The sequence below is a fragment of the Salmo trutta genome, chromosome 7, assembly GCF_901001165.1.
Source record: "Salmo trutta chromosome 7, fSalTru1.1, whole genome shotgun sequence".
NCBI classification, from domain to species: Eukaryota; Metazoa; Chordata; class Actinopteri; order Salmoniformes; family Salmonidae; genus Salmo; species Salmo trutta.
The window spans coordinates 23,011,160-23,033,242 of record NC_042963.1 but is presented as its reverse complement, the minus strand read 5'-3'; the positions used below and the strand labels follow the sequence as shown (position 1 = coordinate 23,033,242).

The 22,083-nt window shown below is 40.4% G+C and overlaps 1 protein-coding gene across 1 annotated transcript; it reads left to right on the top strand.

The window, feature by feature from the left end:
• Window positions 1–1,054: 1,054 nt before the first annotated feature.
• skic8 (SKI8 subunit of superkiller complex) lies at window positions 1,055–20,423 on the top strand. Its single transcript, XM_029758447.1, has 11 exons — window positions 1,055–1,219; window positions 1,408–1,454; window positions 5,631–5,658; window positions 5,809–5,914; window positions 6,008–6,180; window positions 7,337–7,485; window positions 15,492–15,585; window positions 16,480–16,573; window positions 18,488–18,580; window positions 18,931–19,009; window positions 19,925–20,423. The coding sequence occupies exons 2-11, from the start codon at window positions 1,443–1,445 to the stop codon at window positions 20,012–20,014; spliced, it is 918 nt and encodes a 305-aa protein (XP_029614307.1). The 5' UTR covers window positions 1,055–1,219; window positions 1,408–1,442; the 3' UTR covers window positions 20,015–20,423.
• The last annotated feature ends 1,660 nt before the right edge of the window (window positions 20,424–22,083 follow it).

Sequence of the window (22,083 nt, the reverse complement as noted above, 5' to 3'; positions counted from 1 at the left end):
AATGAAGCTGCCAGTTAAGGACTTGTGAGTCGTCTGTTTCTCAAACTAGACACTAATGTACTTGTCCTCTTGCGCAGTTGTGCACGGGGGCCTCCCACTCCTCTTTCTATTCTGGTTAGAGACAGTTTGCGCCGTTCTGTGAAGGGAGTAGTACACAGCGTTGCACCAGATCTTCAGTTTCTTGGCAATTTTTCCCCATTGAATAGCCTTCATTTCTCAGAACAAGAATAGACTGACGAGTTTCAGAAGAAAGTTATTTGTTTCTGGCCACTTTGAGCTTGTAATCAAACCCACAAATGCTGATGCTCCAGATACTCAACTAGTCTAAAGAAGGCCAGCTTTGTTGCTTCTTTAATCAGAACAACAGTTTTCAGCTGTGCTAACATAATTGCAAAAGGGTTTTTTATAATGATCAATTAGCCTTTTAAAATGATAAACGTGGATTAGCTAACACAACGTGCCATTGGAACACAGGAGTGATGGTTGCTGATAATGGGCCCCTGTACGCCTATGTAGATATTCCATAAAAAAATCTGCCGTTCCCATCTACAATAGTCATTTACAACATTAACAATGTCTACACTGTATTTCTGATCAATTTGATGTTATTTTAAATGGACAAAAAATTAGCTTTTCTTTCAAAAACAAGGACATTTCTAAGTGACAACAACATTTTGAACAGTAGTGTATATATATATATATATATATATATAAACGATGTAAGATGTCTTTGGTACATAATTGGTTCAAATCATACTTTATGTGCTTGTATACTTGTCACTAATTTACCTCCAAAGATATTTCACTACCCCCTAAAGAAGGTGGCAGCAATAGACCTTATGGGTGAGTCTGCCAATAACTGTAACCTTTATTTAATTAGGCAAGTCATAAGAAGAAGTGGTAGTGGGAGTGGGATATCGCATTTTGCAACGTGGTTTAAAAAAAGGGGACACAGGAAATTAGTTTAAAGAGTATATTGAGTAGAACGTCATTAGATATAGTCTGAAATATTTATTTTTATTTTTTAAGAGCATCGGGGCTGGCAGGTAAGGTTTAGTTTCTCCCTGACTCTGGCCCACACTCGAGTACAGTACGTGGCGGTAATGCACTATAACGTTGGATACCAACCGTCGATAAACCCCACCGAAGAAGAAGAATAGCGTTTCGAAGTTGGCTGCTTCGTGATTTCGACGCTTGCCGTGGAGCTCCAGGATCAAACGTAATATCGCTAATTAATATGCATCTTTCAGCAATATCCAGGTGTTCTAGTTTAATATATTTTTTCCCCTGCATTTTTCTGCATTTCTGGATTAGCTATAACGTTAGCTAGCTTTGCCAGATAGCTATTTCTCTATTTAGCTAGCTAACTTTACTTAGCTAACGTTATGTGAATTATTTGACTTTCAGGACGTAAAACGACTTGCAAGATTTAACGAACAACAATGACCACTCAAGTAAGTGAAATAATTAGCCAACGTTAGCCAAAGCCAAGGTTAGTAGCTTGCTAAGTTAGCTAACGTTACTTCCTAGGTCTGTAATGTTCTGTTGTTTTAGGTAACTAGCTAACAGTTAGCTGCTTGGCTAATCTTGCGAGTAAAAAACATACAGGCGTGCTGAAATCAACGTGCGTGTCTGTTTGACATTCAGTCAGGTTCATTCATTCTGTCAGTAAATCTCTGTTTTGGGGTGAACCAGAATCTGGATTTACACAAGACGTAAGCAGCCGTTGACCAGCATTTCAAGTTTAATAATGTCAAAATAGGCTAGTGAGATACAGGTAGAACAAAACACATCCATGTTTTTTCACATCCCTAATGTCGCCCATTTGTGAAATGGATGGTTGTGTAAAAATATTGTATTGCAAAAATCATTGAATATTTCTGAAGAATGTAAGCTTGACTTTTTGGTAGTTAATATAATAGACAACTTTCTAAGTCAAATTTCCTCTCAGTGCTGTATCATCCCATCTGACAAAGATGCATACAGTTACATGTTTTTATTGTTGTGGCTAGTGTAATCTAGCCACAGTGGGCTCAGACATCGGAATTAAACATTTTTGTGTCCAAGGTTCCTTGAACGATTTTGTATCTTTAGCCCATACTCTTGTAATTGGGTCAAGGGCCACCACAGATTCTCTTTAGGACCACCATGGATTTAGCCTTAAATCCAATACGGGGGTCCAAAATCCAATATGGCTTCCATAATACCATTTAATGGAGGTTAGCTGACCAGGTAGCTGCACAATTCTGGGATAGATGCAGCGACAAGGCCAGTATCCTTCCTGTATAACTGTCGGGTATTGGGGCTGTGTGGTGATCAGTTTCAAATTCTATGACAGCAGGCACTCAGGATATGCAACTTGCATTCCAACGATACCCATTGACTAATTGGAATGTTATCTCCGCCTGAATGATGCTGGGGATAAGAGTTCTGGACCCGTTCTGAAATGAACCAGGGGCGTTCCCACTCGGACCTGATATGCCTAAATATATATTTTTAAATATAGAGACCCATTCCGAGCGGACCCGAATACAACTAGTCTTGTTACATATTGACCTGGTCAGATCCGAGTAAGGGAAGCAGCAGAAAAGTAATTTTAAGCTACTTTTTATTAACCAGAGCTGTTAAAGCGTGAGAGGAGGGAGAGAAGTGCAGCTCTAGCAGACTGGGATTGGCCCTACTGTGAGCGCGTGATATGGGGAGCAGGGAGGGAGAAATGGCAACCAAACAAGCCAACTTACGCTATAATAGACTAATAGTTTCCATAGCTAGGTTATTCACCATAAAATATGATTACGTAGTGGCTGTCTTGGACTGCATCAAACCGGAAGAAGCTCACTGTACAAAAATATGAACGCAACATGTGAAATGTTGGTTTCATGAGCAGAAATAAAATATGCCAGAAATGTTGCCTACTCAAAAAGTTTCAAAGTTCTTCATTTTCCGGATTGTCTGACCTTCATATCTTAAAGTAGTGATGGACTGTTGTTTCTTTTTGCTTATTTGAGCTATTCTTGCCATAATATGGACTTGGTATTTTACCAAATAGGGCTATCTTCTGTATACCACCCCTACCTTGTCACAACACAACTGATTGGCTCAAATGCATTAAGAAGGAAAGGAATTCCACAAAATAACTTTTAACAAGTGTCATGACTCTCCTGTGAAGATCTGAAGATTCAGGTTACAGTGGGTCCGCTCTACAGCGCCCTCTCTCTCTCACGCAGAGGGGGTTGGCCGTTTCATGACTGTTGTAAATACAGAAAACACTCTCCCACTCTGCAGAAATGGAAGTTAAAAATCCCTTTGTTATAACAGAGTGAGTGGTGCAGTACGGTAACATCAAAATACAGTGTCTCACAAAAGCGAGTACACCCCTCACATTTTTGTAAATATTTGAGCATATCTTTTCATGTGACAACACTGAAGAAATGACACTTTGCTACAATGTAAAGTGGTGAGTGTACAGCTTGTATAACAGTGTAAATTTGCTGTCCCCTCAAAATAACTAAAACAAATGTGGATATTTTCACTTAGGGGTGTACTCACTTTTGTTGCCAGCGGTTTAGACATTAATGGCTCTGTGTTGTTATTTTGAGGGGACAGCAAATTTACACTGTTATACAAGCTGTACACTCACTACTTTACATTGTAGCAAAGTGTCATTTCTTCAGTGTTGTCACATGAAAAGATATACTCAAATATTGACAAATGTGAGGGGTGTACTCACTTTTGTGAGATACTGTATATTTCTGTAATCCAAACCGTTGGAAGGGTCCGTGGGTGCTTAAAGAACAATTGTCAGCTCAGTTGTTGTTTTGGGATCTCATTAAGGACGGTATAACAACATAAATGTATCTCTGAATGTGTATATTTCCCAGTTATCAGGTTTACATCCAAATGTTGCGGAACTTGTAGGATTAAATATTAAACTATTTGTGAGGTTGAAATGTGATCTTGGCCTTCTAAATGAGAAAATGGTTTTTCGTGTAAAGTTTATCCAGTCAGTAACCACGCCCATGTGAGCACAAACATTATGCCAAACATAATGGAACGGCCTTTTCCCCCAAGTGTTTAAAAGAACCCGCTGAAGATCTCTATAGACCAGTTACGTGCAGCGCCAGCTGAATATGTTACAAATGGTTAAGAAAACTACAAGACTAGAGACCAAGTAGGCGGACGGTGTTGAACTGGACGTCATGAATGGTCAGACTCTGAGACCAGAAAAACGTGGAGAGTGGCTGCACGTTGAAATGGTTAGAAACTCAGAAGAAGACTACACATGAACATTCAGTCTGTAGCTGTTTAAGTACTTTAGTCTGGTAAATTCGACCGAGAACCACGGGGTGGTACGTTGAAAGATTGAGCGTTTTAAACGGAGAGACCGCAAAGACATACACGTAAATATATACATTGCAATTATTTCGAAAGAGCGGCCGTTCATTAGCAAACTATTCACATTTCCATAAGCATAGTTATTAGCTGTATGTACGTTAGTGGAATTCCTTTCTCTCCCTTTCCCTCTCTTTTGAATCCGACATTTTGTGTAACAAGCCGTCATATCAGTTTTGTCCACTAGGGACTTTTCATTCCATTGTGCCCCAGATTACTACTTAATTGTTGTTTGATGAATTTAATCGCGTAATAATTGAATTTGGTGTGTAATTATTTTCAAAAATAACAGTCAAACACAGTGGTTAGAGCATTGGGCCAGTAACCGAAAGGTTGCTGGATCGAATCCCCGAGCTGACAAGGTAAAAATCCGTCGTTCTACCCCTGAACAAGGCGGTTAACCCACTGTTCCCCGGTAGACCGTCATTGTAAATAAGAATTTGTTCTTAACTGACTTGCCTAGTTAAATAAAGGTTACATTTAAAAAAATGTTTTTAAAAAACACGGTACAAGGCACACCTGTTAATTGAAATGCATTCCAGGTGAGGACCTCATGAAGCTGGTTGAGAGAATGCCAAGAATGTGCAAAGCTGTTAAGGGTGGCTACTTTGAAGAATCTCAAATATACAATGTGTTTTGATTCAACACTTTTTTTTTGGTTACTACGTGATTCCATATGTGTTGTTTCATAGTTTTGATGTCTTCACTATTTTACGATGAAGAAAATAGTTAAAATAAAGAAAAACTCTGGAATGAGTAGGTGTGTCCAAACTTTTGACTGGTTCTACATATGTCTGCATGTATATATGTGTTGATGCTCATGTCTCCGCCCTAACAATGAGTTGTTGTCCAAAAAGCGGGAAGGCTATAGAAACGCATTGGGCTTATTTTGGCTTCGCCTCTTCCTCTCTGGATAAAATCAAAGACCTTTCCTGCTGCTGGATCAGTAATGGCAGTAATGAGTGATTTTATTGGCGGTGGATTTAGACCTTGTTTTTGAAGAACATACCGGCAGTAAGGACAATAGTTGCTTAGCGAAACTCCATTATTTTGTAAGTACTGAGTGTATTTTTAAGCTGGTGAATGGCAGCTGCCTGGGCTTAAAAGAATTGCCATATTCAATGTCTACTGTAAACCCAGATTCTGTTTCGGGTAGGGGGAAGCCATGTAAGGTGATCACATAATGAGTTGTGAAAGCTACCTGTGCGTGATTCAATAACAATTTATTTTCTTTCCAGTACAGTATTCTGTTCAAGCAAGAACATGGTGAGTTTTGTCTTAACTGATCCTCAATATTAACCCCCCTGTCCCAAACTCATTACATATTGATATGAATATTTTCCTTTAAATGGTTTGTCATTTGACACCTTATAATTTATTTATTTTTTGGTGTGTCTAATATGTGTTTGCCCACAGCCCACGACGATGCCATCTGGACTGCTGCGTGGGGTAGAAGTGAGCGGGATGGATTGGAGACAATAGTCACTGGCTCTCTGGACGACATGGTGAAAGTCTGGAAATGGTAATACACTGCATATTTTGAATCCAATTGAATTGAGCCAGTACGGTCGGTTTACACTAAGTTGACTGTTCTGTTCTCTCTCTTGCCACTCAGGTCAGATGAAAAGCTGGAGCTGCAGTGGACCCTGGAGGGCCACCAGCTGGGTATAGTCTCAGTGGACGTCAGTCCCAACGGAGCCATAGCAGCCTCCAGCTCACTGGATGCCCACATACGCCTCTGGGACCTTGAGTTTGGCAAGCAGATCAAGTCCATGGATGCGGGCCCAGGTAGGACATTGTCTGGTGGCTTTTCAGCCACATTATGTCCGGCGAGGGCATGTGTAGCAGGGGACAATGCGATTTTCATTCAGTTATTTTTTTCATAATTTGGGATTGACCCCAGCCCCGATGTTCAGTGTGTGCAACATTGAAGATGAAGTACTATGCCCAAATGTGGTTCATAGGGTCAGGTACAGGGTGGCAGCTTGACAAAACAAGGCTCACATGGCTCAACTGAGTGACCACAACCGACAAACTTGCAGCCAAAGCTATTGACACAAGACATATTCCTCTCTGCAATTGTGGATGATTTGTTTAGTTGTTGACTAATTGTAGTTCAGGCCAGAGCCATAGGAGTTCTAACTCAATAAATTGGTTATAAAGCCTGCTGAGCTGACTAACCCTGTGTCTGTTCACCAGTGGTGGCAGCCCTCCACTCCTCTCTCTGAGGGGTTGGGTTAAATGCGGTAGACACATTTCAGTAGAACGCATTCAGTTGTACAACTGACAAGGTATCCCCTTTCCCAAACAAAACGTGTGTTTAGTGAGTCCGCCAGATCGGGCAGTAGGGATAACCAGGGATGGTCTCTAAGTGCGTGAATTGGACCATTTTTCTGTCCTGCTAACCATTTAAAATGTAACGAGTACTTTTGGGTGTCAGAGAAAATGTATGGAGTAAAAACTACATTATTTTCTTTAGGAATGTAGTGAAGTAAAAGTTTTCCAAAATATAAATAATACAGTACAGATACCCCAAAAAACTACTTACATTTACATTTAAGTCATTTAGCAGACGCTCTTATCCAGAGCGACTTACAGTAGTGAATGCATACATTTCATTTTTTTCTCCGTACTGGTCCCCCGTGGGAATCGAACCAACAACCCTGGCGTTGCAAACACCATGCTCTACCAACTGAGCCACACGGTACCTTAAAGTATTTTTACTTAAGTGCTGTTCACACTATACAGTATCCTCAAGGGTCACCCAGGATTACACCTTTATTCTGTTTCTCTCGTCGTTCCAATAGAACAGCTTGAGGAGAAACAAAGTAGCGCAGAAGTGTCCTGGCTTTTACTTCTGTGGGCTTCAATGTCACCCTTATGTTTTCTCTCTATGGTTTTCTGTATTCAGTAATGTAATGAAGGGCATTTTGTCTCATTCCAGTTGATGCATGGACAGTAGCCTTCTCCCCAGACTCCAAATACATTGCCACAGGAAGCCATCTTGGAAAGGTCAACATCTTTGGGGTTGAAAGCGGCAAGAAGGAGTACTCTTTGGACACCAGAGGGAAATTCATACTGAGTATAGCCTACGTAAGAAACAATCAAGATTGAATGTTGTTAATTGTGGGCCATTTTACTGATTATTACAGTGGAACAAGTGTTCACTCAAAATACATGTTATAGGTCCCCACACACACACATATTTTTCACACTTTTACAATGTTTGCTAGTTTCAACAACATAAAACAGGAACATCTATTTTGACAGCACTGGGCCTTTTAAAAATAATAACACCATACACACATACAATTAGCATAAGGGCTCTCCATTTGCACTCTGGGAGAGCAATTTGTGAAAATGACTTGATGCGCATCTCTGTAAATGCACTACACCCAACACAGGCTGGTCGTTATGAGTTATGTTGATTCGAGTATAGAACATCTCTGGGAACGCAGATTATTTCTAATACTTGTTTCGGTGTGTCACTTATGGGGATACGCCTTAGGGCGGGTCACAAGCTTAAAGTATCCAATCACACAGCATCTGTTGGACAGGTCATGTGGCGAATGAGGTGAGCCCCTCGCTTACATAAAGAGAGCCACTCTCCCGCCAACTGGTCATTCTCTCAACTTCTTTGAGGAAGTGACTGTGTTCACTAAAATCTCTCCTCAGAACGACTAGGTTCCTGTCTTCCTACTGAACCGTTCTCAGGCAAACCGTGAGGGTAATGCTGATGTATGTAGGACATTAGCTCCTGTTGATTGTAGTGATGCACCAATATGACATTTTTGGCCAATACCGATATTCAATATTTTCCTTGCCAAAAAAATGATACCGACATATTTAACATTTTTGCGGCCTTTTAAAACTTCTTATGGGTACCTGGGACGGTAGCGTCCCACCTGGCCAACATCCAGTGAAATTGCATAGCGCAAAATTCTAAAATACTCAATTCAAATATTTAACATTCTTGAAAATATATGTGTTATACATCAAAATAAAGCTTAACTTCTTGTTAATCCAGCCGCTGTGTCAGATTTCAAAAAGGCTTTACGACGAAAGCAAACCATGCGATTATCTGAGGACAGAGCCCCGCATACAAAAGCATGAAAATCATATTTCAACCAGGCAGGTGCAACACAAAAGTCAGAAATAGCGATATAAAAAATGCCTTACCTTTGATCTTCGTATGGTTGCACTCACAAGACTCCCAGTTACACAATAAATGTTCATTTTGTTCGATAAAGTCCCTCTTTATATCCAAAAACCTCAGTTTTGTTGGTGCGTTTTGTTCAGTAATCCAATGGCTCAAAGGCAGTCGAAAAATACAAATAGTTCCTGTAAAGTTTGTAGAAACATGTCAAACGATGTTTATAATCAATCCTCAGGTTGTTTTTAGCCTAAATAATCGATAACATTTCAACCAGACAATAGCGTCGTCAATATGAAAGGAAACGGGTCTGGCAACTTCCCAGGGTCCACCTCCCTCATTTTTCAGAATACAAGCCTGAAACAATTTCTAAAGACTGTTGAGATCTAGTGGAAGCCATTGGAAGTGCAATTTGAGTCCCAAGTCAATGGATACTGTAATGGCATTCAATAGAAAACTACAAACATAAAAAAATCCCACTTCCTGGATGGATCTTTCTCAGGTTTTCACCTGCCATTTCAGTCCTGTTATACTCAGACATTACTTTAACCTGTTATGGATAGGGGGCAGTATTTTCACGGCCGGATAAAAAACGTACCCGATTTAATCTGATTATTACTCCTGCCCAGAAACTAGAATATGCATATAATTATTAGCTTTGGATAGAAAACACTCCAAAGTTTCTAAAACTGTTTGAATGGTGTCTGTGAGTATAACAGAACTCATATGGCAGGCAAAAACCTGAAGATTCCTTACAGGAAGTGGCCTGTCTGACCATTTCTTGCCCTCCTTGATCATCTCTATCCAAAACAGGGGATCTCTGCTGTTACGTGACACTTCCTATGGCTCCCATAGGCTCTCAGAAGGCGGGAAAAAGCTGAATGATGTGATTCCAGCCCCAGGCTGAAACACACTAGCACTTTTGGCAAGTGCTCTATCAGAGGGCCATCAGACTGAGGCTCGTGCATGAGGGGATCCCATGCTTTTACTTTCGCTCTCTTTGTATTAAAAAACGATTTCCCGGTCGGAATATTATCGCTTTTTTACGAGAAAAATGGCATAAAAATTGATTTTAAACAGCGGTTGACATGCTTCGAAGTACGGTAATGGAATATTTAGACATTTTTTGTCACGAAATGCGTCGTGCTCGTCACCCTTCTTTACCATTCGGATAGTGTCTTGAACGCACGAACAAAACAGAGGATAGTTGGATATAACTATGGATTATTTGGGACCAAACAAACATTTGTTATTGAAGTAGAGTGCATTCTGACGAAGAACACCAAAGGTAATAACATTTTTCTTATAGTAAATCTGAATTTGGTGAGTGCTAAACTTGCTGGGTGTTTAAATAGCTAGCCCTGTGATGCCGGGCTATCTACTCAGAATTTTGCAAAATGTGCTTTCACCGAAAAGCTATTTTAAAATCGGACATATCGAGTGCATAGAGGAGTTCTGTATCTATAATTCTTAAAATAATTTATGCTTTTTGTGAACGTTTATCGTGAGTAATTTAGTAAATTTTTTGTAAATTCACCGGAAGTTTGCGGGGGGTATGCTAGTTCTGAACGTCACATGCCAATGTAAAAAGCTGGTTTTTGATATAAATATGAACTTGATTGAACAAAACATGCATGCATTGTATAACATAATGTCCTAGGTGTGTCATCTGATGAAGATCATCAAAGGTTAGTGCTGCATTTAGCTGTGGTTTGGGTTTTTGTGACATTATATGCTAGCTTGAAAAATGGGTGTCTGATTTATTTCTGGCTGGGTACTCTGCTGACAATCTAATGTTTTGCTTTCGTTGTAAAGCCTTTTTGAAATCGGAAAGTGTGGTTAGATTAACGAGAGTCTTGTCTTTTAAAATGGTGTAAAATAGTCATGTTTGAGAAATAGAAATGCTATTACTTCAAAGGTATTTGAATAACGCGCCACAGGATTCCACTGGCTGTTACGTAGGTGGGACGATTTCGTCCCGCCGACCCTAGAGAGGTTAAGAATTTCCCACATATTATCCAGATACTGACTGTTAGCACTTGATGGTCTATAGCAGCTTCCCACAATAATTGACTTTAGGTGAGGCAGATGAACCTGTAGCCATATTACTTCAACAGTATTTAACATGAGATCCTCTCTAAGCTTTAAAGGAATGTGGTTCTGAATATAGACCGCAACGCCGCCCCAATTGGCATTTGTCTTTTCAGTAGATGTTATAACCATGTATTGCTACCACAGTATCATCAAAGATATCATTATCTAAGTTATATTTTTCAGCGTTCTCATCTGTTGCATCACTCATTGCTTTTTAACATTTTATTTTTATGTAGCCTAGGCCTACTGGTTGTATGAATTTGGCATCTATCTTCCTACAACTGTCCCAGAGTCTGTTTTGTAATTTTTTTCTCAAAGCTAACCAATAGAATAGGTAAACCTTTCTACTATATGGGATAGTATATTGACATAGGCTAGTGATTTTGCTGTAGGTTACTCATCTTGTTGGCTGGGGAAAAGTAAATGTGGGCATTGGAATTCAGTAAGAAGGACCACACATCGTTACATCCTTGACTTGCATGTTCTGAAAAGATGAATTACCATAATCTAAATGTTATTTCTGTCATGAGCACCATAGGTGGACGCCCTAATCGGGTTACGCGGCTAATGCATATGGGTCCGGCAAATTTCTCAAATGTTCAGTAAATTAAAATGCTGCTTGGCAAATGTCCAGCGCCACATTTTCTTAACCGAAACCCTTCCCTAGGTATAGTGTCAACGAGGAAGGTGGTGACGACAGATGCGTCACTCACTGAGTGAGTCACGAGGGAAGAGCAATAAATGGATTGTGGTCCCCACAGCTCCGCCATGCTCATATAAATTACATCGAACTGCTGACAGTGTTTCTCGCATTGATACACTTTCTGCCTTTCCTTCAAAATTCTCACATCCTTGTCAGGGCAGACAATATGACTGGGGTGGCACACTCTCTCCGTCTACACTGTCCAACTGTCAAGATTATTCTGTGGAGCAGGGCGCACCTGCTTTCACTACTCACATCCCAGGTGTATGGAATGTGGGAGCGGACTTGTTATCCAGAGGGAATCTCCTATACAGGGATTGGAGACAGAACTAGATCTGGGAGACACACGGTCTAGCCACTGTAGATCTCTGCATCGCACAAAGAAACGTGGCTCAGTTGGTAGAGCATGGCACTTGCAACGCCAGGGTTGTGAGTTTGATTCCCACGGGGGACCAGTACGAAAAATTTATGCACTCTCCAGTAAGTCGCTCTGGAAAAGAACATCTTCTAAATGACTTAAAATCTGAATGTTGACTCTCATTGCCCGTTCTTTGCGTTCACAGGATACGCACCACTGTGACTGGAAACGCTGGCACACCCTTTGCCAAGGGTGATGCTCTGCATGTTTCCTTCTCTGCTTGATTCTCCCCACTCTGAACAGAGTGAGGGATGAAAGACGGATCCCTCATCTTGGTAGCCCCTCGATTGCCAGTCAGGCAATTGGTAGCCCCTCTGGGCCTGTCCGTGAGAGGTTATATCTGAATGTGACCGGCTTGTCTCTGAGTCATTTTGCCTATCCAGAGTGCCAGGGCTCCTTTTACCTGCTCACTGTATGGAAACAAAAGAAGAAGTTGTGTGACTGAAAACCAGGGGTTGGAACCAAAAATTATTTTCCATAATTTTTTTTTCTGTTCCTTTCCACTGTTCCGACCAGCAAGATAAAGTTCGAAACCACCAAAAAGTACCGGTTTATATCATTCCTTTCTGTTAATTTTTAAACATCCAGAAATCGTTTATTTTTTTTATTTGGCGCAACATTAATTACTTCACTAGTCCATTGTGGCTAGAGCAGCTTTCTGTGGAGCGGGTAACAATTTTAATCTGTGTAGGAAAGTCATTAAGAGCAAATCGTACTTGCCATAAGAGCATTGTTTTATCATAATGAAAGACAAACACTGTGCTGCCAGTCAGTGTAGGGTGCGATAATCAACGGCCATTTTTAGGATGAGGAGAGAGGATGGAGGAAGCGTGCCTTGAAGCTCTGGGTATCTTGTGATGACATGCATTATCTGTGTTAGGCCCACAGAATTATACCTATGGAGGAGCAGCTTCTATGGAACTTTGAATGTTCCCAGTTGGTTTAATGTTGGACCAGTGAAAATGTTAGCTAGCTATCTAACTAGTTTGTTTGCAGAGCAGCTCTAGAATTAAAAACCCGTCTTACCTTTTTTGAAGTTAATAAATCCAATGTGAAACGATGACTTTAGTATCCTTAACTAGCATTGAAAAAGTCAATCCATTCTTCTTTAAACATCTTTTCTGAATTACACTTAACATTAACATTGTCAGTAGGCTATAGTAAGCTATGCTTCAGAAGGGAGGGGCAGGTAGCCTACGCACACCCACTGGCAAAGATTTACAGCTGGCAGGCAGACACTGCAGTAAGTTTCTGAGTGACAGAATGAGGGCTTTGCATAGGTTTTTTTATTTTATTTAATTTTTTGTGCAATTTGTGGGACTGGAAAAGAATGCCCGGAACGTAAAATAATTATCAACCCCTTCCCACGGTTCCGCCGCATCCACAGTGAACGGTGGCAGAGCTAGAGCGGTGTTTGTCAGAATGAGACGTCACGAAAATCGGTCTAATCGTGAAAACGTCTGTAGCGTCCTAACTATTATGACCCCTCTATGGAAAGATGACTCTCACGAACACGATGGTGTTCTCCGTTTTGCTCTATGCCCCCCCCGCCACAAAGGCATCTTGGGACTTGTCTGAAGTCATTACAGCTGATCTACCAACTTCTGTCTGTAGCGTCTGAACAGTTTGCTACACACTAATATGGCCCCTCTGTGGAAAGGTGTCTGTCTCACAAACAAGTCAGTCTGTCATGGAAAGAGCAGGTGTTCCTAATGTTTGGGTTACTTGAGTAACCCCGGTTCTATGAGAATACGTATGAGCTGTCACTGCTTTTCTCTGCTTGCAAGAGCGCAAGGAAGAGGCATGTTCGAGAATTACCAGTTGGCGGGCGAGTGGCTCCCTTTATGGAGGAGAGGGACTCACTTCATTTGCCACTTTACCTGTGTCTCTGACACTGTAATTGGATACTTCAAGCTTGTGACCCACCTTGCTTATCCCATAAAACCAGGGTTACACAAGTAACCTAACATTTTAAAGAACTGAGTGGCTGCTGATCTGACTTCTCCCTGACCTTTTCTTCAGAGCCCTGAAGGTCCCGAAGCTTATGCGCATGTGCGGATCACGTTCTGCGCATGTTTATGCTCTACTTTAAGTAGTAGGGAACAGGCTACTCTGGCAAAAGGTGCTTGTTTAATAAAGTTAGATCAAAGCTGAATCAATGTCTGCAAGATCATAATATTCTACATAACAGAACTGAATATAAAAGCATAGTATATTACTGTAAACACATGCCTAATTTTTCTCATGTGGCCAAAACTCAACAGTGCGCACCTCTAGGCAAAATATCAAATCTGTCATATGCGCCAACTACAACAGTTGTAGACCTTACAAGCCCTTAACCAACAATGCAGTTTTAAGAAAAATATTAGTTAAAAGATTTACTAAATAAAGTAAAATATAATAACGAGGCTATATGTACGGGGGTACCAGTACTGAGTCAATGTGCGGGGGTAGAGGTTAGTCGAGATAATATGTACATGTAGGTAGAGGTAAAGTGACTAGCAGCATAAAAAAGTGGGGTGGGGGGGGGTCAATGCAAATAGTTCATGTAGCCATTTGATTCGCTGTTCCGTAGTCTTATGGCTTGGGGGTAGAAACTGTTAAGGAGCCTTTTGGACCTAGACTTGGTGCTCCGATACCGCTTACCGTGCGGTAGCAGAGAGAACAGTCTGACTAGGGTGGCTGGAGTCTGACAATTTTTAGGGCCTCTGACACCGTCTGGTATAGAGGTGCTGGATGGCAGGAAGCTTGGCTCCAGTGATGTGCTGGGCCGTACGCGCTACCATCTGTAGCACCTTGCGGTCGGATGCCGAGGAGTTGCCATACCAGGCCGTGTGTTTGGATCATGATAGTTTGTTGGTCATGTGGACATCAAGGAACTTGACTCTCTCTACCTGCTCTACTACAGCCCCGTTAGCTACAGCAAATGTGTGTAAAGTAGAGGTAAAGAAACATGAAGGGAAGGGCACAACAAATGTGTGTAAAGTAGAGGTAAAGAAACATGAAGGGAAGGACACAACAAATGTGTGTAAAGTAGAGGTAAAGAAACATGAAGGGAAGGACACAACAAATGTGTGTAAAGTAGAGGTAAAGAAACATGAAGGGAAGGACACAACAAATGTGTGTAAAGTAGAGGTAAAGAAACATGAAGGGAAGGACACAACAAATGTGTGTAAAGTAGAGGTAAAGAAACATGAAGGGAAGGACACAACAAATGTGTGTAAAGTAGAGGTAAAGAAACATGAAGGGAAGGACACAACAAATGTGTGTAAAGTAGAGGTAAAGAAACATGAAGGGAAGGACACAACAAATGTGTGTAAAGTAGAGGTAAAGAAACATGAAGGGAAGGACACAACAAATGTGTGTAAAGTAGAGGTAAAGAAACATGAAGGGAAGGACACAACAAATGTGTGTAAAGTAGAGGTAAAGAAACATGCGTAGAACATCTTACGCACATGCGCAGAAGCTTCGGGACCTTTTAGTGCTCGGGAGGAAAGGTTGAGTTAAGTCGGCGCCACAGCCTTTAAAGAATTGTCAGTGCTGCAACTATCAAATGTTCCTGATAATGAATTCACTTCTTCAGCTGGCAGTGGTTCATAGTTTTTATCCCACATTTTCCACATGATTACATCAATAACATCTAGGTAAACGTTCAAATACAACTGCTCAAAACAAGCTTTATAACTATCAGAATACTTGAATTTAAATTTTTCCCCTATCTTTTTTTCCAGAGTCCAGACGGAAAGTACTTGGCCAGTGGAGCTATAGATGGAATCATTAACATCTTTGACATTGCCACTGGGAAACTACTCCATACGCTGGAAGGTACATTCTCTGGCCTCTGTGTCCCTCAACCACTTTCTCCCACAACATCTCAGTAGCTAGGTTTCCATCCAATTGGCGACAGATTTACATGTGAATATTCTAAAATCCGCATTAAAAACAATGTGCAGTTTCCCATCAGAGATGTTTCCATCAAATTGACTTTTTGTGGATAAATTCCATGTAACAAATAAAACAATACAAGTAAATGGGTTTCTAACGCATTTTCAACTCTACTGATCGTTTTGTCGCAGAAAGAAAGTGTTATATAGCAAATGTGGTCTTTACAAGTGTGCTTAAGCCAACAGCTCGCAGGCGGTGCGGGTAGGCTACATACACATTATGTACAAAAGAGCAAGAATTTTTTTGGTCAAACGGCAGCCAAGCACCAATCGTCATGTCACCAGAATAAGACCCTTGTTATTTATTGGAAAGCAGCATCAAGCACATCACTGTGCACTTTCAACACCCAGTGAAGTTCATTATAACTTATTTAATCTGTTGCCTATTAAACTTCATGCTTTCCTGAGTCGTAGTGGGATAATATATCATTGTGTGATTACAAGTTTACGTCTATGGTTGTTATATCAATATTTGTACATAAAGGCGTTTTTGTCATTTCTCGCCTAATTAATTTTACCGGCACAAAAAGATCCCACCGTTGCGTATTTTGTTTTGTCAACATTTGTTAAGTACTTTACTCTCATAAAAAGGTTGGATGGAAACCTGGTTAGTAAAACATTTCACTGGCTGCTATGTGACTCAATCTACAATGGACAATGTCATGCGTCTTCATATTGAAGGGGTATAGCTCTCACGAATTGTCAGCACTGAAGACAAGCTGTGTGTTTTAATCGAGCATGCTGTCCCCCCCCTCTCTCCACTCCCTCTCTGTAGGTCACGCCATGCCTATCAGATCTCTGACGTTCTCTCCAGACTCACAGCTCTTAGTCACAGCCTCAGATGATGGCTACATCAAGATTTATGACGTGTAAGTTCACTGGGGAGTTAATGGCCATCTGACTCGTCTGCTCTCATTTTAGGGTATTGTGGTGTACAATAAGAATCCTATAGACTGTTCCAAACAAATCAAAAATGCATGGCTGTATTGCTTTGTGCTCAAGGCAATGTATCCATGAATTGAATATTTGGGATATATTTGAAACAACATTCTAAGTCTTGGTGGTTCTCTTTGAGAACCAAGTGAAATGTCAAATTACATTGTCGCACAGGTCCACGCTGACTTCCAGAGATGGCTCACCCTAAAATCACCCCAAAGTCTGTCAGATCTTTTCAGACCTCAACAGTGGTCTGATGCCAAGCAGTCCCTATACTCATATTTTGGGTGTTGCTGTTGCTATCACACTCCTTTTTTGGAAGACGTTTAATTATTTGAAAAAAAGTATTAACTGCAGTTGCAAAAGTATTAACTGCAGTTGCAAAGCTACTGGTAATGTGGCAATCTTTGGTAACTTTTTGTTAATTTATACTTTATATATAAAGTTAGCATCTTTATTTTTTTTATATCGTCCATAAGTTTCTAGTGGCTAGACCATATGGTTCAAGATAAAATAGCCTAATCAACAATGGCATTATTTTCAATTAACTCTTCCAACTATTGACTTTTTCCACAACTGCCACCAGTTTGGAGCAAAAACACTGACAACAAAAACATAGTTAAATAAATGTGTAAATATGCGGAAACCCTCATTAAACACAAATGGTATACGCTAAGTTAATGATAATTTATAACTTTGTTAATCTATTTTAAAATATTTTAATGTGATAAGGCCACACAGAGATAATTAGACACCTGTGGAAATCTGAAGGGCCCAACAAGGCCACAAGATGTCACCTGATAAAGCGAAAACGGGTTTTTAGACATGTTTGCAAATTTATTTCAAATAAAGAGACAACTTATTTACATAAGTATTCAGTTTCCATTGATTATCCTTGAGATGTTTCTACAACTTGATTGGAGTCCACCTGTGGTAAATTCAATTGATGGAAAGGCACCCACCGGTCTATATAAGGTCCCACATTTGATAGTGCATGTCAGAGCAAAAACGAGACAGGATTGTGTCGAAGCACAGATCTGGGGAAGGGTACCAAAACATTTCTGCAGCATTGACGGTCCCCAAGAACACTGGTGTCCATCATTCTTAAATGGAAGAAGTTTGTAACCACCAAGACACTTCCTAGAGCTGGTCCCATCATGCAGTACAAAAAAATACTTGTCTGTCCATTTCTCTTGGAACTTTGTTTTCTTCTTGAATCGACCATATCCTTCTCTTAGCCACCGGAGCCATGTGAGCTAGCTACATTTCCCCGCCGCCATCTTTCTGATTTTCCAGGTTCTCCCCGGTGGTTGTTTGTTCATAGCTGTCATGTTGTTGTTCTCCAGCTCTTCCCCCTCATTTTTATTGTCAATAGATTTACGTAACTTTTTTTTACAATCGATCCATGTCAACCAGACTGCAAAATTAGCTAGTAGCAAACTGATGTGTGTCGGTCGCTGTAGTTGAGCAGTTGCGTTCTATTTCAGCCTTTCTGTTCAACAGTTGCGCTATACTGCCATCTATCTGCTGTCCAGAGAACTATATATATTCAATGAAGTGATTCAGGCCTGCATTAAACACATTGAATTGAAATTGTATCATTTATGTAATATGAATGGAAAATAGGAAAATGACCGTGAGCCGCAAATTAAGGGCTCATGCGGGCCGCGCAATGAGTACCACTGATTTAAGAGTAAATTCTTCCCAGAAGGGTGGAGGCTGTTATAGCAGCAAAGGGGGACCAACTCTATATTAATGCCCATGATTTGGAATGAGATTTTCCACGAGCAGGTGTCTAAATACTTTGTCATGTATTTTATTAACACTTGGAAAATGTTGTTTTACAGGCAGCATGCCAAGTTGGCAGGCACCCTGAGTGGCCACGCGTCCTGGGTCCTCAACGTAGCTTTCTCCCCTGACGACACGCATTTTGTGTCCAGGTAAAGTGTGTGTGCTTGTCTTAATTCAGTAACTGTTTTGGTTTTTAATAGCGAGTTCCCAGATCATATTTGATGTGATTTAATAATGGCAGGTGCCAAAGTCTAATTCAAAGACCATAAAACAATTGTCACTCAGTTATGTAAAATCAGTGATAACGTCAATGATGGGAGAAGGAAGAGATCCTAATTCCAAAGTGTTCCAACAAGTTTGTTTTTTTTTCTTCTTTTTTTTCTTCACACACATTCAGATTTTAAGGGCTAGAGTCTAGACTACCACTGACAGTTGTGATGCCAAGAAGTGTTATGAATTTTTGGGATGACAATATTACTTTTGTTTTTGCTCCTCTCAGTTCCTCAGACAAGAGTGTAAAGGTTTGGGACGCCAGCTCCAGGGCGTGTGTCAATACATTCTTCGACCATCAGGACCAGGTGAGAACATTCAGTCAACTCTCAACGGCTAATGGAACATTTTGTTGATCCTGAGGACCGTACATTTAATTTAGAAAGCACTTCTCGTTTTACAATCCATATAGTGCATGCATCCTGGATTGGGTGAACAGGACTCATAGCTTTAATCCCCCATATTATTTTCACCTACAGTCTGATCACAAAAGAAAGAAAATGAGGGAAGGGATTAATAATATTATTGGGTCTAACAGCCATATACAATACAGTAGACTCATCTCTTGCCCCCCTTCGGTGTTATAGTGGCTGGCCACTCAAAAGAATATGGGAATTGATGTGGCTGTTGTCCTACTATGCCCCCTGCTGTCTTTCTGTTATGTCTCAGCGTTGGCAGACTTAATAATCCGAGCTGTCGTTAGATCTCCACTGCAGACGCCTGTAGGGAGGCTTAATCTTCTCTTTTAGAAAGCTTCAAATTTACAGACATTGCTCTGAGGAGAGGAGAGATCAGAGGCAGTTGAGTGTCTGGTCTGCTTTCCATTTTTAGCCTCTGTCTGAATGAAAGCTGCTGGGAAGTCAAGAGAATGATATGGACAAATGCAGCTGATAGAATCATCTCTCTTTTGTAGCAGTAACTCTTGTTCAGACTGGTCACAATAGACAGAGGAGCTCTTCTTGCTTTTCAGAGGTCGAATGTGTTATTGATGATAGAACATCCCTTGGTTGTCCCACCATCATTTCAAAGCGTGCATTTTTTTTTTTTTTACAGAATAATAAGATCTGAAATCTTGTCTGAATACATTTAATGGTGCAGTCGTACACCTGCATTCTGAACTGGTTTTGAAATGCCTACAGAGTATTTTAAGTGACATGGTGTGTTTTTACACTTAACTGCTGCCTTCATGTTGTTCAAGTCTTGTCTGCTTTCCCCCCCCCCAGGTGTGGAGTGTGAAATACAACGGCACAGGTTCTAAGATCGTATCTGTTGGAGATGACCGGGCCATCCATATCTATGATTGTCCCATGTGATGCACCAGCTCTCATTCCTACCACCTCTCCCAGCTGCAGACCAGGCAGTCTGAATACTGGCGCTCTAGTAAGAGTACCACAGCTTATCTTGCCTGGCTCATCCTATTTATGGTGCAGCTCAATATTCTGACTTGCTCTCCTTCCTCTCATCTGCACTGATTTGAAAATTCACATTCACAAGCCCTGCTCCTTCTCGTGGAGAGGAAGTCCATTTAGACTATTGAGTTTCACCTATGGCCTAGCTCAGTCAGAACAGCCCATGGTTGCTCCACTGAGCCAGAGCTAAACTGCAATCAAACAATGATTGGGAGGTTCAATGTCATTGATTATTTTGCACTTCACTGTACCTTGCCCTCCTTTTGTTGTACTCAAAATAAAGGATTTTTTGTATTTTCATTTTCCCAACTAATTTGAGTTAATATTCCTTCCTACCGGTGCATGATTTATTCAATTAACTTTTCAACATTTGCAGTAAATTTTCAGAATGGTAACCTAGTCATTTGTGGAGATCTAAATTAATGTCACCGCAAATTAAAATACAGCAGATGTTTCCCAGACTGTTATGTTTAGAAAAACAATTACTCTACTCAGGATTTCTGTGAAAGGTGAGGAAGCACACATTTCAATCAGCATGAACTTCCATCTCAGGCTGGCACCAAGGCTACAGTTAGTTTCCTATTACATACAACATGCTCAAGAAGGCCTTGCAAACCAGTGCTCCATCCTGTGACCAAAAATCAGTACTGCATATATAATTAATTCCTATTCCAGTGTTTTAAGAAAACTGCAACGTAATGGACACATTTGCACTTTGCCATGCCCATCGTAGAGGGAAAATGAGTTCACATTAAGGGGAGTTTTGCCCAACTGCCCATGTTAAGGTGGCATAGAAAAGATTCCCCTGGGATTCTTTTCATTTACCTGGGGAGGGTCTGTGGGCATGCAGACCCATGAGATTATATTTTTGTAGAATGACTTAGAAGGATGATTAAATGTATCCCCAACTGATAGAAAAAAATTGGTGTTCGGTGGCAAGGTCGCAGGCTGAAAGTTTAGGGTGCAGACAAAATGTAAGTTAATTTCCTGCAATTCTACACATTGTCATAGCTTATGCAGTGTTATGTTACCTGATTGATTTTGTTCTGTTTGAGTCAATGGGGGCTCCATACCATGACGTGTGTAATCTGATTCTCCCTTACGCTCTTTATTTTGGTGATTAGTTCTCAAAGATCTTATTTTAAAATATGTCCATTATCTTTTCTACATACTGATTTTAGTAATTTAATTTTACATAAACGTTACCATCCCAAATGTTTATTTTAAGAATGTAACATTTTTGGGAGTGGCGGCGACGATAAATCTAGTGGTTAACGGCAATTGGTGTAACAGTGAGGATCAAATCAGCTTCAGGCACACTGTAGGGTTGTTACACAAGTAGGCCTGTTCCTGAAACAGTGTGAAGTCCAATTTATTGTACAAACTGTCAATGACCTTGCAATTCAAATTCATGAGTTATGATTTTTTTGCTAAGCATTAGGAGACATTTAAAGGCTTGGTTGTGCTGTGACAGTATTTGACATTTTCCATCAAGTTAAAATAACTTGTGCAAATCTATTTAATTTATCCAAAACACAGTTGTGACCTGAAATTGTAACTTTCTCATTGAAGAAATCACAACACCCTATCCAGTTAACATGGGTATACTTCACAACTGAGCATGGTGCCAAATATCGCTACTCATATTTGAGGAAGTTGATAAAAATTCTGCTTTATTGTTACAACCAACGTGTTTTGGCTCCTAGCCTTCATAAGGTTGGTTGTGGAGAGAGAGGACACAGAGACTGTTGGGCAAATTCAATGCGTGAATTCTTACAAACAAGGTTCATTTCATGAACTAAAATCAATGAAGTGCAACAATTGTCTACAACTTACAGAAAAAAAAGTGAAATATTCAAAGCACAACCTTATTCACTATAGCATATACTCCATGAAATGTATGTAGTACATTTAGAAACCATTAATTACATTTCTAAATCTAATTTTTGCCAAGTAACACTTCATAGAGCATG